Source organism: Lepisosteus platostomus, chromosome 2 (genome assembly GCF_059453375.1).
Source record: "Lepisosteus platostomus isolate fLepPlt1 chromosome 2, fLepPlt1.hap1, whole genome shotgun sequence".
NCBI lineage: Eukaryota > Metazoa > Chordata > Actinopteri > Semionotiformes > Lepisosteidae > Lepisosteus > Lepisosteus platostomus.
Genome location: NC_142612.1, coordinates 28,184,405 through 28,200,561, shown reverse-complemented (window position 1 = coordinate 28,200,561; position 16,157 = coordinate 28,184,405). Strand labels below are relative to the sequence as shown.

The window sequence follows — 16,157 nt, the reverse complement described above, 5'->3', positions numbered from 1 at the left end:
ATAAAGATTGTTGATACATGTTTTGACTTTATCTTGTCTGCTTAATTCTAACCAAGATCCAGTCTGGGGAGACTTTGGTAAAAACTGGATGAACAAGGGCGCAACAATGCTTGCTCTTGCTTGACTATGCTCAACTCTTCCTCTTTCATTGAGTGAGATGGGAGATGAGAGCCTTCTTTGGGAGCCAGGATTCTGTCAGTCAAACAGCATAACCAGCCCTACAGAACAGATAGTATGATACGGTAGCTTGAATGCTTGAGGTGTTGGCTTGAGAGAGAACAATGTTCGTGCATTTGTCCCACTTCATATGTAAAAATAGGACTGCAATCCTTATATGTTTGTTCTACATGTGGTCCATGTTTGAGTCCGCTGCAGTAAAGTAGAAAAGATGACTGCATGATAAACCCTCAGTCAGGTTTCAGTTAAAATATCTACTTTCTCCAACAAGGTCTGCACTTGCAGCACTTAAGTGATGGATTTCCACATCAGTTTATCCCTTCTGTGATGTATGACTCCCAGTGTACTCTGCATTCATCAGATACTCATCCTGAATTTGAATGACTGGCACTGGAGTGTGTGCATTTGGATTTTGTTTATAGAGAATTTTGGTCTTCTAAATATTAAGTCAAAGTCTCAATCTCTCATATGCCTCAGGATATATGTTGAGAATTGCCTGGAGATCTATTTCTGTCAGTGCAGGTGCATTTACAGAGGTATTTTTGTCAATGTCATGCCGCTTGCTTTCTTGAAACCAGCAGTGGGCACTTCAAGTATTGATCATCTATGCAATTGTACTGTACTTGACTTGAATGCATCATGTTACCCATACAGCATGTGACTTGAATTTTTATCTGCATTTTCTATTTTACATAAATGCATGAAAGCATTCAGTGCAACAAGCACATATTTATAAGCAGACAATAGAAAAGACAACCAAATACCAGAGTTCTGTAAGAAACATTCAGAAAAAAGCTCAGAAGTATTCCACAATTTAAAAACATGTAAATGCAAGTCAGCCAGAGCAAGCAGACTTAATTTTTAATAAATGTTTATTAGCACACCTTCATTATTTGTCTGTATACAAGAAAGAGTAACAAAACCCAAATGCAAACCATTATAATTGTTTTAAAAAAATTGTAAGGCATGTCTGCTTGTACGACTTGTAAGCCGTGTGGTATTTGAACCATACTTGCTTAAATCGGTTCCACAGTAACTTTACTTTTCGAGCAGTGATCTAGATGCTGCTGTGCACAGTAAAATGTCATTGTATGGATTTCCTAACCAATTGTAATGTAGTATATTTTTTAACATGGCTTTTCAAAATGAATATTTCTGCTGATGTAAAGAAACCTATTTTTTTAACAAGACAAAGCAACATTTTTGTAAATCACTCATTCCAGATGCAATGTAAACGAAAAACGCTTGCTAAATCAGTACAGTAAATATTTCATATAAAGCAGTTTATTAATCCTATTCATTTTTTGTTTTCTGGATCATTCACACTGCTTCAGTCCCAGCGTGAAAGTAATAATCAGTTACAAATAAACATATTTTATTTATTTCTTCTAATGCTTTTGCACTCATTAACCAACATATGTGTTACCCATCATTCAGGCAGTAGTTTGAAATAGATTGGTAATGAGAAAACTAAAAACAACCACAAATCCAGCCTAGACATGATACACAAAATGTAAAGATAATTTTATAGTTCCAATGAATTATTTAGCATTAGATGGAAAACCTAAAGGGTAAAGAATGTGGTTTCAAATAATTATTTTTTTTAAATTCTATTTTAGAGCCGCTAGCTTCTGTGTGATGTTTGAACTTCTGGAATAGGAACTCCACTCTTGAGATTACTTTTCCGCTGGCTTTCATTTCTGAAGAAAAAGCCAACTTCAGTAATTCAACCTCTTCACAGTCACTGCTCTTGCTGCACTGTTGAATATTCTTACTGGTGCATTCAGCCTTTACTCTGTTGTCACTGCCACTTGAATTTCTCATTTCCAGCTCTGCTATGCCTTTCAGCTTCACCACTGTTCAGTGGCATTAGAATTAGAACCACACTGCATCTTCTTTCCTTCTTTTTAAAAGCACTTTACTAACCTGCAGAGTGTTGTACAGTCTGCATTCTATATCACCTGCTGAAGTCACTCCACACCATCTATTTTTTTAAGCCTTCCCAATTTTCCTTCTGCTAGCTTTCTGCCCACAGAACTGTGGTGTCAATTGCCAACAATTATAGTAATAGGTGGAAGTGCTACAAAATGTTAATAAAAAAAGGTTCTCCTAATCTCTATTTAAACTATTGGTATAGCATGACTTGACCACATTTTGTTTTTAATTTAAACTTAAAACCTTTAAGCATTTTATTAATGACAATGTAACACTTTACACATGTAAGGCAGATATGGACTGCAAATGTATATAAAGCAGTGAGCAGTAGCACATAAAGGAAATAACGTGTTGCTTACAAGTCCAAACAAAATGTTACATGTCCACCTGATGCTTTGCAGGAGCCAGATGAAGCTCAACATCAGTTTCTGATGTAAGATGGTTCAGAATCTTTTAAACACTGCCTTGAAAATATCTACCACTTTTATACCAAAAAACACTTGAAAAATGACTTCATATAATAGGAAGGAAATAAAATGTCACTTAACACTTGTTTCTGCATTGGAAAAGCTATGACATCAGAAAGATTGCTTTGGGTTATTTCTGACATAAGCTGTTATCTTTAAGTGTTGAAATTGCATCTCACAAGATTGAACAAAGAGCTGTGTTTCACATGCTCTCAAGTGTTAGCAATCAAAGTGGTGTTTGTTGTTGAAAACATTACCTACTATTTGGTGAAATGTTTATATAGAAACTATAAAACTTCTGATCAAGAATTGAGGTGGACTTTTACATTTTCTGCACAGCTTATAGATGACTCTTCATTGTGGCACACCTATTGTATAAATCTATAGTGATTAGCCTGTGACACAAAAGAGATTGGTTATTTTTTTCAAATCTCTTGCCAGGCTGGAAGGATTATTATTTGGACACAAACACTTGTTTTCCCTTGGATAGCTGGATGGATAAGTGAATTAGTAAGAGCAAGTCTAGCATGTGCAGTTAAAAAAACGGTTGACAAAACACTTCACATGTTTACAGACATGTCAACCCTGAGCTAATAGATAAAAGTTAAAATCTGTGATTATAAAAATAGATGATTAATACTAAGACCAAAAAGATGAAATAAAGTTCTGCTCCCATTTTGTTAGGTTACGTTCTCCAGCTGAGCAGCATGATTCCTCTTTTAAAAAATACATGTATTAAAAGGTTTTCATATTCAGCAGCACAGACCATTGTTGTGAGCATGCTCAGTGTCAGCAAGGAGAAACGACTGAGGAATAAAGAGAAATGAATTGCTTTCTGAGGTGTGAAATATACCAAGGGCCCAATTCAAACAACAAACATGCAGTTTCCTTTAACAATGGCTCAGGTGCTGCTTGGGAAATTCTGATACTCCTGGCTTCATTCAAAGCACACCCAAAAGGCTGGAGGTAAAGTCTAATGGCTGGGCATTTTCCATTTTTCACTTCAATAAGATCAGTAATTGCTACTCATTGAATAAAAACCTATTATAAATAACTTTTTTTTATGAAATACCAGTAGAAAATAAATTGCATTTAAAGTAACAGAATATAGCCATTAGCAAAACAATGATTAGATATGAGCTGTCCTTTATTAAAAGCCAGTAAATAATAATGTAAAAAACATGTATATTATATACAGTATATACTGTACATTGTGTGTCTTAATCACTGTTCATAGGTTTTAGGAAAACTCAGTTGGAACTTGTATTTGCTTTTCTATACCAAGTTTTAAAAGGCTGGGCAAATCTTGTTGCCTCACAATTCCTATGTCCTGGGTCTAATTCCTGTCTGGGTGCTTTCTGTTTGTAGAACGGATGTTCTCATCTGCTTTGCACCCTTTTTTCCAGATGCTCTGCTTTCCGCCCACATGCTAAGACATGCCGGTTACATCAGTTGGTTTCTGTAGATTTATTCTTGTATGATATATTTCTGCCATTCACCCTTTGCTACCGGGTTAGGTTCAGGGTCACTACAGCCCTTGCTAGAAATAAGTGGCTTTCTGGTAATGAAAGCATGGATGATGCAGAAGTAAACTTTATGTTAAAATGTCCCTTTATCAAAACAATCGCTTGAGGTTTTATAGTATATGTAAACCCCCCCCAAAACACCATATTTCCCATATCTAAAATTAGATTGTGGCTAGATTTAGAAGTCTTGAATATCAGACAGCTCATATCTTTAAAGTTGTTACTCATGACTTTTCAATGCATTCTCACAGTGGTACATTAGAGGTTTGCTTAGTTTTTTTTTTAGATTTTTACTTTTTTGTGGAAGCTTTTTTCCTGGGGAATTGAAAAGACTTCTTGGGCAATGCTTAAATCTGTAAGACCTCAACATTTCTCCATATAAAAGAAAAAAAAATACATTTTTTTTCTTTAAAATAATGTCTTGAATAGTAAGTTGTTCTCCAGTAGAACATCTTCTGAAAGAACTGGAGGAGGAGAAAGCAGTTTGGCTTAAGCTGCTTCAAGATGGCACCAAGCATTCTTTGGAAATGGGGAAGCAGGTTGTAGCACTGCACTCTCTTTTTTTGAAAAAATCTGTTTTAACTGCCAAGATTGTAGTCCTGTTTCAGGTGTGAATAAAACAGCAAAGCCCGCTGTCCATCAACATGGTTACAAGCATTATCTCCATTGCCTCTGTAGTGCAAACAGCGTGCAGGTCAAGACTAAGGTCAGTAGTAGAGAGTAGCTTGGTCTGATGGCTGAAGCCTTCTCTTCACTTCTGTCTGCACCAACTGCGGGAGCTTCTGTACTGACAAAGTCAAACTCCGTAACACAAGCCTCAGTACAGCCACTGCCACTTCCTGAACCACTGCCTTCATCACCTGTAAAGCAGCATTAACAACAAATGGAGTTATAAACATTTAGTAAAAATAAAGGCTTTTACAGCTACATTTTCAGTAAATTGAAAAGCCTGTCAATAGAGTGATTGTGTATCACCAGGGTATATAGCTGCCCCTTTTATTGATTCTAGTAATTCTAACCCATTATTTTTTTTAATTTCAGGCCATTGTGTAGATTTTCAACTATTCTTATCTATATACCTAGATTCATTTCAATGAGAAAAGTATTTGTTCAAGGCTTTTCACAAAAATTGCAGATCAAGAAATTGTTCTGTCCACTTCCATTATTTTTATGTTTATATCCCTCCTGAAAACAGTCTTTTTCAGCATATTGAGAAAGTGCTTTACACCTTCTGGAGAACCAGATGAAAGTCATATCAGGATATTTAAGGGCTTATCATGTGTTTCTGTTAAGTCCAGGAAGAGGCTGTAGATTGTAATATGTTTGTACACTAAATCATTTGGAAAAATTATATTTGTGATGGAACAGATCCAGAACAAAAATTAGATATGGTTCTGTTTCATGCTACATTTTAACAAAAACTACTACCTGTACTTGCAAGGGTTTTAAATCCAATAATGAGCTAAAATATGCTGGAATACTAAAACAACGGAAATTTGTTCAGCTATAGTCAGTTTAACTTGTTGTAAAAATAAATATGATTTCTGTTCATGATAATGAGACATACTTGCATCCTGAAAATTGACATCATTCCCATTGTATGCATTTTTCAGCTTGTTTGTCATTACTCGTAGTGCCATAATCTGCTGACGAATGAAGGTATCTGGTCTTGTGATGTCCACCTCAACTTCCGGGTTGTTCATTTGGTTTGTGAGACCATTGTTTAAAACTTCGGGAAAGTACCTGCAAGAAAACAAGGAATAATTCATAATTTGTTCATAGCAAGGTGAAAACAAAAGAAGGACAATTCAACTGCAGCAATACTCGTCTGATAGCTCTTGGGGTCATTGTATTCAATCCCTTATGAAATAAAAAAAAAAACTTCAGATATACCAAATATGTTTCACTGCTTATACTACGTTTGAGCACATGCAAAAGGCAGAAATCCAGGATAATTTTTTGCAAATATTTTGTGGTCATAATACTGTACTTCTTTTTAAAGCCAGTAATAATTTAAATAGATTTCTATTGTCAGATAGGGTTATGTTGTCACATTCCAGAATCTTAGGGATAGAAAATACAAAATAAATGGTTAATTACACGGCTGCAAAGAACTAGATCTTATGACCTTAGAACCACTTTTTTCAGACAGGCCCCAAGTGTTTAGGATGCCACTCACACGAGCACTGGTTTTTCAGATTTGGTTGTTGTAATGGCCACATGTAGCCTTTCTGTTGCAATGGGAAAGTATTTTAGGTGTATGCTTTTTATTCGATATGAATCTATATTCAATAGATTTGTCAGACCCAGTCACATGCATGTTTAAAAAAGGCTCCATACTCAATAAGTTTGATTAAAATCCATACTGGAAAAATATTTTTTTCTTATTTCAAAGGTTTAAGACAGTACAATCCACCAACAAGTGTGTACCTGCTGTTTCCGAGGAACATCTCTATCACTCACTGTTTTCCTTCAGGTTAGGTTTAAAAATTCTTAATGGTGTTCAGAGATATCTGCTGAATAAATTACAGTTAGCTTATGAGCTAACTTCACTACATGTCTTAAAGCAGTGCTTCCAAATTACTGACCTAATCTTGTTTTGGATATTTATAGTGTGTATATGTAACTCAGAATTCAATTTTGTTTTAAGAGGATCATGTACAGTAAATGTGCTGATTCTTCATTCAAGTACCCATTGATTTTGGATGCTACATTTTTGTTTTATTATGAAGGATACCATCATTAATTGGTTAGGTGGGACAATGGAATTCAGAAGCCTTCTCTTATGAGAATTGGAATTTTTTTTACTGGGAAAGTTTCAAAACAATGTTTAGTTCTACTCTGAATGGACATTTCGTTTTTGACAGTAATCATTATTATTAATAATTACACAGTTGCTTTCACAGCACTTGGGTCCTGGGTTTGATTCTGGCCTGGATTGCCTTCTGTGTGGTTTGCACATTCTGCTCATGGCCTTGTGAGCTTTCTTTGTACTGTGCAGAGGAATGGGAAGTTTCTGAGGGGATTATCCCATACAAGGTATATTCTACTTGCACTCACAGTCTGCTGGGCTAGGCTCTGTCTCACAAAGATCCTGTATTGAACTAAAAGGGTCATTGAAAAGAGATGGATTATTATTAATAATAATTTATAACATTTTTTCAATTCTTGGAACCTACTTTACAAATAGGAAAGGACTGACTTCATTCACCTCTGAAGTGCAGCACTCACCTAGGTTACAAGCAGCATCCATTATGCACCAGCTGCCCCATTACACAGCAGGTCAGGTGAAGAAAAACATGAAATTGCTTCATCAGTCGAGCTATGCAGAAGCCTTAGGTTGGTCAGATTGAGCAAACCCACAGATGAATTTAGCTAGTACATGGAGGGTTATAGCCTTACACTTATGAACAGTACAATGTTTAGTGACAAAGTAGTCAGGTCCCTGAGTGGTTTATCCACTCTTCTGAAAGACCCACATAGCCAGCATCACAGAGCTCGAGTTACCGTACTGGGATACTGGCCTGGTATGTTGCTCCAGGGGGAAGATTGCTACCTATTGTACTATATTAGCACTACGACAATTTTGGTAAGATAAAATGCTTCCATTGCCTCCTGTTACCAATGGTAAAAGTGAGAATGTAGTACTGTATTTCAAAGATTTTGTTTAACAAATGTTTATATTGTTAAAAATGGGCAGTAAAATTAGAAAGTTACTTTCAGGATCAGAAGATAAATGTACGACATTATGTTGCATAGTTTTCTTATTAATGTATAACCACACTTCATTCTGTTATAAGAAAATAATAAAAAATAGATTTCCTTCACCCAATGATGATTAGGTTAGCTTGCTTCCCTCTCAGTTAAATCTATAGGCTCCCTGGAAAAATGCCATATCACAATCTAGTTTTCTTAGATGATTTAAAATCTATTTTCATTTTATCTTATTTGTGCCTTTAACATTCCATGAAATTAAAGTGATTTTCAAGCTATCCATTATCTACTTTATCATCACATATCTCTTTAAGTTTGATTGCCATAGTTTCTGAACCACAGCAGTTATCTGCCAGAGCTCAGAATAAGAGAAACTGTTTGGCACTCTGGCATTTTAGCTAGAGGCACATGATTTAACAGCACCCGTGTCTGAAGTACTGTTATTAATAATATAAATTGATAAAATTTGACTTAAAATTATAAAAAAGTTATATGAACGGCAAGTCTGACAGCAATTAATTAAGACTTAATTAATTATTTATATGAATGTATGTTATCTAGTGACATACAGTATCAAAAAATATTTTTGGAACACATAAAACTCAGTAAAGTTGACTGCACATTAAGATCTACTCTGTATGTTTGCTTAATTGTTGTGTCTGAAAAACTTCTGGGAGAGCTGGTGACACAAAATACAAATACAAATACAAATGACAAAGTCCCAATAATTATTTTAATAATTCAGACTTTTTTCTGTTCTACAAATATTGATGTTCTTGGAAAATACAGAAGTTTGTCAAGGTTCACAACACTGAGTACTGTGAACTCCTATGAAACTATCCATGTTGAAAGAATAATTGATGCACATCAGGTTCTGCAGGGTCTGCTGTAATCACTTCTTACATTTAGTCCCTTACAAAAAGCCCTATTATTTGCTTTGCTCCCAAACACTGTACTAAGAACTAAGTTGGCACCAGAGTTTTTCTTAGAGCTACCTCAGAAGACTTGGATCACATGTTACTTTATATTGAGCATATTACTGAAAATGCTACAGGTGTTATTTTAAATTGTGTGGAAGTGAATGTTTGCATTCACTGGGACAGTGTAGTGGTTTGAGAGGAAAGGACCTCCATTTGATTAAATGATTATAATTAGCAACGCTGAAATCTCTCACTGCCAGTGTAGCTTATTGAACAGATAAAATAACTATGCAAAATAAAAAAAAGTTACCCAACTTTTTCACAGGTTATGAACAAATAATAAATTGGTTTCTTTGCCAAAGTAATCCCCATATGCTAGTCGTATACTAGTAGTAGCTAGTAGTAACTAGCTAGTAGTTTACACACATTGCATGCAATCAAACATCCAGGAACTTTTAACATCGGTCTTAATATTTTGAGTGCTCCCTTGTTGGGGGTGGCAGAAGATAGGGGAGGATATCCTGCCTTGTAAGCCAGCAAAAGTAAAAAGAGTCTGCACAGTATGTACCAAATATATAAAAGATATTTTATTATACCATCTGGTGGCATTATTGCTTCATCGTGGCCAAAAAAAGGAAACAGTGGTAAAAATATGCCAGTCATTCTGGCATATTATTAATGAAACTGTGAACAGATGCCCACATGCAGAAAACTCAGCTGTGTCAACTACCAGAGAGCTTTGTACATGGAGAATGGACATGCGTCATCCCACTAAAATCCTTTCGGGGCAAATTAAGGCAGATAAAGATGGCTTTCAACTGCATTGTGCTTTGTCACCTATTTTAAATTAATCACCAGAAGAGAACCCTACCTGCACTGCAGTCTATGACATTCACTTGTCTTCTTGTTAGTCAGAAATAATGCATTTAGCATGAAAATCAGTGTACTACATTTTGCTAACATATATTTTAAAGTTGAACTCCTCAACTTCCACACTACAAAATTCAATGACAGATTTCACAGACACAAGGATCAGGCTGAAAGTTTTATCCACAAAACTGATTGATTAAAATGTCATGAAACTAAAGCTAAAATAGCAACACAAGCAGGCATTGCTTGCTTAATACATTGTGTCACTTTAAAGTAGATGATAAGACCTATAATGGAATTTCCTAAGGGTTTCCACAAGAAAAGACTTAAGACTAGTGTAGTTCTTTTAATTCATGGTCAAACCATTACAACTAATTTGCAACCTAAGACTCATATGCAGAATTACATTTCTCATCTCACTTTGATTTTTCATATTAGTGCATTGAAAATGTTTTCAGTTGACATTAAAGTTAGAGCAGTATGGATTTCGTCAAAGCTTAATTACCATAGAAACCAAAAGACTGCCATCATGTCTTCCCAGCAACTTGAAATTCTTTGCCAAAAGGGAATCCAGAAGCTTTGCTCCATGCTTTGTTGATTATTCTCTGATTCATAATGATATTGTCAAGTTTCATTACATACTGCTGTGTATGTTTATCACTTAAAATTTATCTTAATGATCAAAATTTGTGTAGTAGACAAAGCCTGTAAACATTATGCTCATCCGATATCATTTTTGGGACATGTGTGTTTCTACATTGCACACATTTTTTTACAGTTGGTTTGAGGTGCCACACTGTTTATATCTACATGTATATGACTGTTTGGGAAGTCTAGATTTATGATATTGTCTTTGCACATCATATCACCATGACTTATTCAATTGGGTTTTATATTATAAGGTAAATGAATGTTTTGGGATTAGAAACAAAGTACCTTAATTTGTCGTATAAAACAGTAGGAATATATATATATAATGAATGGCTCAAATGGTATAGTAATAGAAATATAGATACAGTACTACTACTTTACTACATTGCCAGGATTTCTAAAATATAATATCAAATTAAATCATCTTTTATATTTGTTTATGATATTATGTTGCCTTTTGGCCATAGAGGTATGCAACACATGTGCATGGTAAAAGGAAAATATGAACCTCTCAGATTGAAGGTACAATGATGAGCTTTGAAAGTAAAGGTAAAAAAAGTAAAGGTAGTTTCAACTTATGAAAGTAAAATTGACTCCTAGTAACCTGCTGCTCATCTTTATGAATGTTACACTTCTTGCACTTTCAAAGTAAGCTGAAATAATAAATCTGGAAACTTCATCAGTGGGGTTTGTCTTTTCCCATATGGGATGCTCTAGTATTAAAACTCATTTGTCCAATATTTTGCTGCTAATGCAATTAGTCTCACACTGAAGTAACTGGATTTAAAATATGCGTCTGCTAAGCTTTTTGATCTGATTAGAAAAACATCAAACAAAATTAACACAAGCAGTAAACTTCCTCTGAGAAGAAAAGAGTCTCGTGGTCTGTTTAGCTTAATGGTTTCATTTTAAGAATCTGCTTGGTGAATTTAAGAGAGAGCATATCTCTTCTCATGACACCATATGTGTGTAATCTTTCGTTCTACAGTACCTCACCTGCATAATGTAAACGTAATTATATAAACTACTGTAGGTTAATCTTAGTAAGTGGCTTAATACAGGTCTTATACTTAAATCTAACAGCCACAGTTAGTATTACTGTGGTCAACTGATTCCACTGAGGGTTAGACTTTAATAATAATAATAATAATAATAATAATTTCTTACACTTATATAGCACTTTCCTGAACACTCCACTCAAAGCACTTTACAGGTAATAGGGACTCCTATATCCTACACCACTACCAATGTGCAGCATCCACCTGGATGATGCAATGGCAGACAAAGTGCACACTGTACCATACAACAGCTATCAGTGGGTAGGAGAACAGAGTCAATTCATAGGTGGGGATTATTAGGAGGCCATGATTGGTAAAGGCCAATTGGAAATTTGGCTAGGATGCCAGGGTAGCATCCCCACTTTTTATGAGAAATGCCCTGGGATTTTTAATTACCATAGAGAATCAAGACCTAGGTTTTACAGTATGTCTCATCTGAAGGACGGCGCCTTTTTACAGTATAGTGTCCCACACAGACCACATGGTGAGTGCCTGCTACCGGCCCCACTGCAGCAGCAACCTTAGTTTTTCCCAGGAGGTCTCCCATCCAGGTACTGACCAGGCTCAAACCTACTTAGCTTCAGTGGGCTGGCTGCCAGTGGTGAGCTGCAGGGTGATATGGCTGTTCCCCGTTTGTCTAGCTGCAAGCTTCCCAAGTACCATTTAATAACAATTAAACAAGCTGATGAATTTATACTCAATACTTTGGCAATAACTTGCCTAGTTGAGGAAATGACAGCATTGGCCAAGGATCAGTGCTGTCACATCCCCTCTCACTTATGAAGGATAAGCCAGGGGGAAAATGCTGCAATGTTGAATTTAAGGTGAAGAGAGGGCCGCTAGAAAAGATGCAAGCAGAGTTGGGGTTAGCCAGGGAGTATTTATACGTGAGGGAGTAGAGGCACATTAGAATTTGACCTCCTATTGAACTCCTTCTAAATAATACCAGCAGCGCGACAGTTCTGCGACCTCACCTCCCCTTTGTGTGACCATTCCAGCATTCCTCTTCATTCGACTTGCCAGCTGTCACTTTGTCATCCACACATATACTGTCTGGTAAAGTGGACCAGAACTTCTTAGAATGCTTCAGCTTCTCTTTAATGTCAATCACCTGAAACAAACAAAAAGAAGAAGGGGAGGAAAAAGGAAGACCAAATTATAACACATTCAGTTTGATATTGAAATTAGCATCAAGTGACGAAGTGAATAACCCACAACATCCTTTTGAAATAAACCAAGAGTGGAGGATGCATGTTAATATGAGTATGCAGACTTGGCAATCGATCAGTAGCAATTAGCATTTCAGCACTGTGTCTGACAATGTGGCCAGAGGAATTATTGAATTACCACACATACTCGGCTCAGATAAGCCCTCATGAATGTGGCATAAATGTCTAGTGAAGTATGATATGGTTGTTACACTGTAATGATCATCTTTTAAAAAACTCATCTCTGTTATCTGTTAGAACATGGAATGACATTTTAGTTAGGAATTTGAACCACATGTGTGGTCTGAAACACAGAAATTCTGTAATGCTATTCATCATTTTTATCTCACACAAACTTTTATTGAATCTTAGGCCTGGATTAAATTAAAAGATAAACCCAAACATCAACACCAAATCCTAAATGCTTCCCTTGTGAGCAGGCGCTTTGTTTGCTTGGGGGGATTCTTGTGCCAACTAAATATAAAACTGACATGAAGCATAGGATTTGGAATTAGTGAGTGAAAAATTAATTGAAATTTATTCCAGACCATAGTTTTTATTTGAATGGGCCAATACACAAACTAAATTAATAAAAAAACAACAACTGAGAGACAAAGTAGCAGTAAATTCTAGAGAACAACCAGAATATTTTACCAACGAAAATACTAATTAATATAAGAACTGTAAGGAATAGATTTATTTTAAATGAGTATTTCTTCACCTATTTTTTTCTTTAGGACATCACAACCATATATGACATCATGGTAAATACATCTCCTGTTGGTCAATACAACAGCATTTTATAAGTCTTATCAATCAGCTTCACTTTGGACACAAAACATTGCTAAAAAAACTACCATTTTTCTTTTAAGGAGAGCAGAGTTCTAGGTAGTGATATAAACTAAATATCTAAATATGAGTGTAGATTCAAAGACTCCTTTCATTTTGATGAAAAGCTAATGTTTATTACTAAAGTTTATTATAAACATCTGTTTTGTGAAGCCAACATTCTATATTAGAAGTGAATTAATTTGAATTGATTGCATTTTTCACTACTGCTTCTTAATATTGATTGCATAACATTTAATCAAAGAGTACTGAATTATTATGTATTTGGTCTCAAAAATCTTAAAAAAATTCCTTTTCAGTTATTTTGCATTTGCAACACTACAGATAAGAATATATTTTTCTATATGGGTGTGAAAAGAACCTGCAATACCTACATATATATGTTCAACATTTGATTGATAATGCATATGAACCTCCTCCAGTTGTTTATTTTTGTTATCACATAGCAAACACAGATTTAAAAAGATAATAAACAAACATTTCTAGTGTTACTGTCATGTCTAAAAATATACAACAATTGCATATCTGGTAACACAGTTACCAGAAAACTTATTTGTGTGGATTAATTATGGATTAATCGTTATTATTTTATAACAACAGCTGGGAATTTATTCCACTTAACCTGGAAATCTTGAAAAAACACTTAACTCCAACTGACAAAAATTGCTCCTATTATAAAATAAATAATTCGATCAAATTTTCCTGCAAAAAACCAAAAGTGGAATATATAAATATACTTATTTCTAAAACAACTTTCTCAGACCCCAATATACAGAATAAACTCAAGCACAATTCTTCTGTAAAAAAATTGCAGAAACAACCTCACCTTAACCAGATGTTCTTTATGTTCTCTCCTTTTAGTCACGGCTAATTAACTTGTAACATGATGCTTATGAATTCAAACTTTATAACATTGCAATTCCATCCATCCATTTTTAACTACTTTATTCAAAGGGGTGTGGGTAAGCTGGTATCTATCCTAGTAAGCAACAGACACAGGTTAGGATGGGACTCCAGTCTGTTAAAGGGAATGCATAGACACAGGCAAGCACATACTCACACAATGGCCAGTTTTCTCAGAAGCCAATTAACCTACCACTATGTCTTTGGACTGTATGTGTTGTATTATTATTGTTGTATCATTCGTCACACTGTGGCTGTGTTGTCTGTGTTAAGCTGCTGTTGCACTGCAATTTCCCTCACAGGATCAATAAAGTATCTATTTAACAGCAATGCCTTGCTAAGATGGGGAGAACATACAAACTCTACACAGATAGCACTCCAGGTTTAGAATCGAACCCAAGGCCCCAGTGCTGTGAAGCAGCAATACTAACCACTGCGCCACCATGCCACACCAATATTGCAATCATTCTTTCCAAATTTAAACCATGAATTAGGATATTACGTCTTTACCAATTATTTAAAGTCTTAGCATCTTCTTTATACTCACACAAGAAATCAAAAGAACCTTTGAGAGGAAGAAAACAAAAAATGCCCTCGTACAAATAATTTACTGTAACTGCATTTTTATATTTCCTTATAAATATTTTTTTTAACTATGAAAATACTAAATTTGCGATTTATTTTCTGTTAATTAATAAATGGTATAATGTGTACAGGCTCACCTTAATCATGCACAGTCAGTAATACTGGTAAAAATTTTATACAAGTTCTATAATCACTTGGTTATGCTCACAAAGTCACTGTTTCACACTTTTGTTTCCTATGAGAATCTCTGAATGGCCTGCATACATCATAAGTAACTCATTCTCCATGCATACACAGTGAATATACAGTATAAAAATCCAACAATTCCATATTTATGTAGCTAGAATGCATATTGTGATGCATAATGGTACATTTTAAAGTGAAGATAACCCCAGCCGGGCACCTATAAATCACTTTTCTATCAAATGCTCAATTTCCTTCCAGTCTCCAGAATGCGAAATAATATGACATGCAAAGCAATTCAGTGAAAATGAAATGGACTACTATATCCAATGCAGTATGTGTACAGTTATCAGAAAATAAAGGGAAAAAACAGTTTTTCTTCCTAGATAGCCTACTGAAATTACATATTAATTTCCCATTAGTGTTGATCATCTTCATTCCTTTTAATTTTAAGGCTATCATTTCATTAAAATGCACACTCTGTTCATGTCAGTGCACTACAGTAACAAAAGATGTTGGGTGCTTCACTTTGACCAGTAGATGGGGCTGCACCTTAGGGTTATAAAATGGGCTGAAAAACAACTTCCAGAAGAAAAATATGCATTTATTTACAAATACACCTGGATAGAAGTCCTGGAAAAGTGTTGAATTTTGAGAAAATAAAACCCTTTCTGCTATCCGTTTATACATAATCATCTATTTCTGCTTATATATAATCATCTATTTTTACTGTTTTAGAGGTTTCCCTTTAAATGTCTTAGTGTGTGACTACTGCCAGTCTAGTTCTGTGTGCATCAAATGGCTAATTTGCTTAGCATTTGTAAACAGATAATGAAGACACAGAGAATGTGTGCACAGCAATTTCATTTAACAAACCGTGCAGAGGAACCAAGGCAAAGGACAACATCTGTGATCCCTCTGCACGAGTCTTGCTGTTTTGTTTAAATATCAACAAAATTAATTTAAATGGACTGAATAATTGGAGTCCATTGTTGTAGACATCTCTATATAGGTCCTAAACTATAGGAATTATGTATGAAATAGGAGTAACTGTGAAGATTGTCATTGCTCAGGGAGTAACAGGTTAACAATCATTGCATCAGACCTCCTC

General features: G+C 35.1%; 1 protein-coding gene across 2 annotated transcripts in view; it reads right to left on the bottom strand.

Annotated features, from left to right (window-relative positions):
- Positions 1 to 1,031: 1,031 nt before the first annotated feature.
- The window catches only part of gpc6a (glypican 6a), a 362,385-nt gene continuing 347,259 nt past the window's right edge, over positions 1,032 to 16,157 (bottom strand). For both annotated transcript variants that reach the window (XM_088603566.1, XM_088603576.1), the window contains 3 exons: positions 12,293 to 12,429; positions 5,673 to 5,848; positions 1,032 to 4,965 (listed from right to left, as the gene is read on the bottom strand). In XM_088603566.1, coding sequence (XP_088459692.1) covers positions 4,763 to 4,965; positions 5,673 to 5,848; positions 12,293 to 12,429 — 516 coding nt within the window. In that variant the 3' untranslated portion in view covers positions 1,032 to 4,762. The remainder of the gene's footprint in view (positions 4,966 to 5,672; positions 5,849 to 12,292; positions 12,430 to 16,157) is intronic.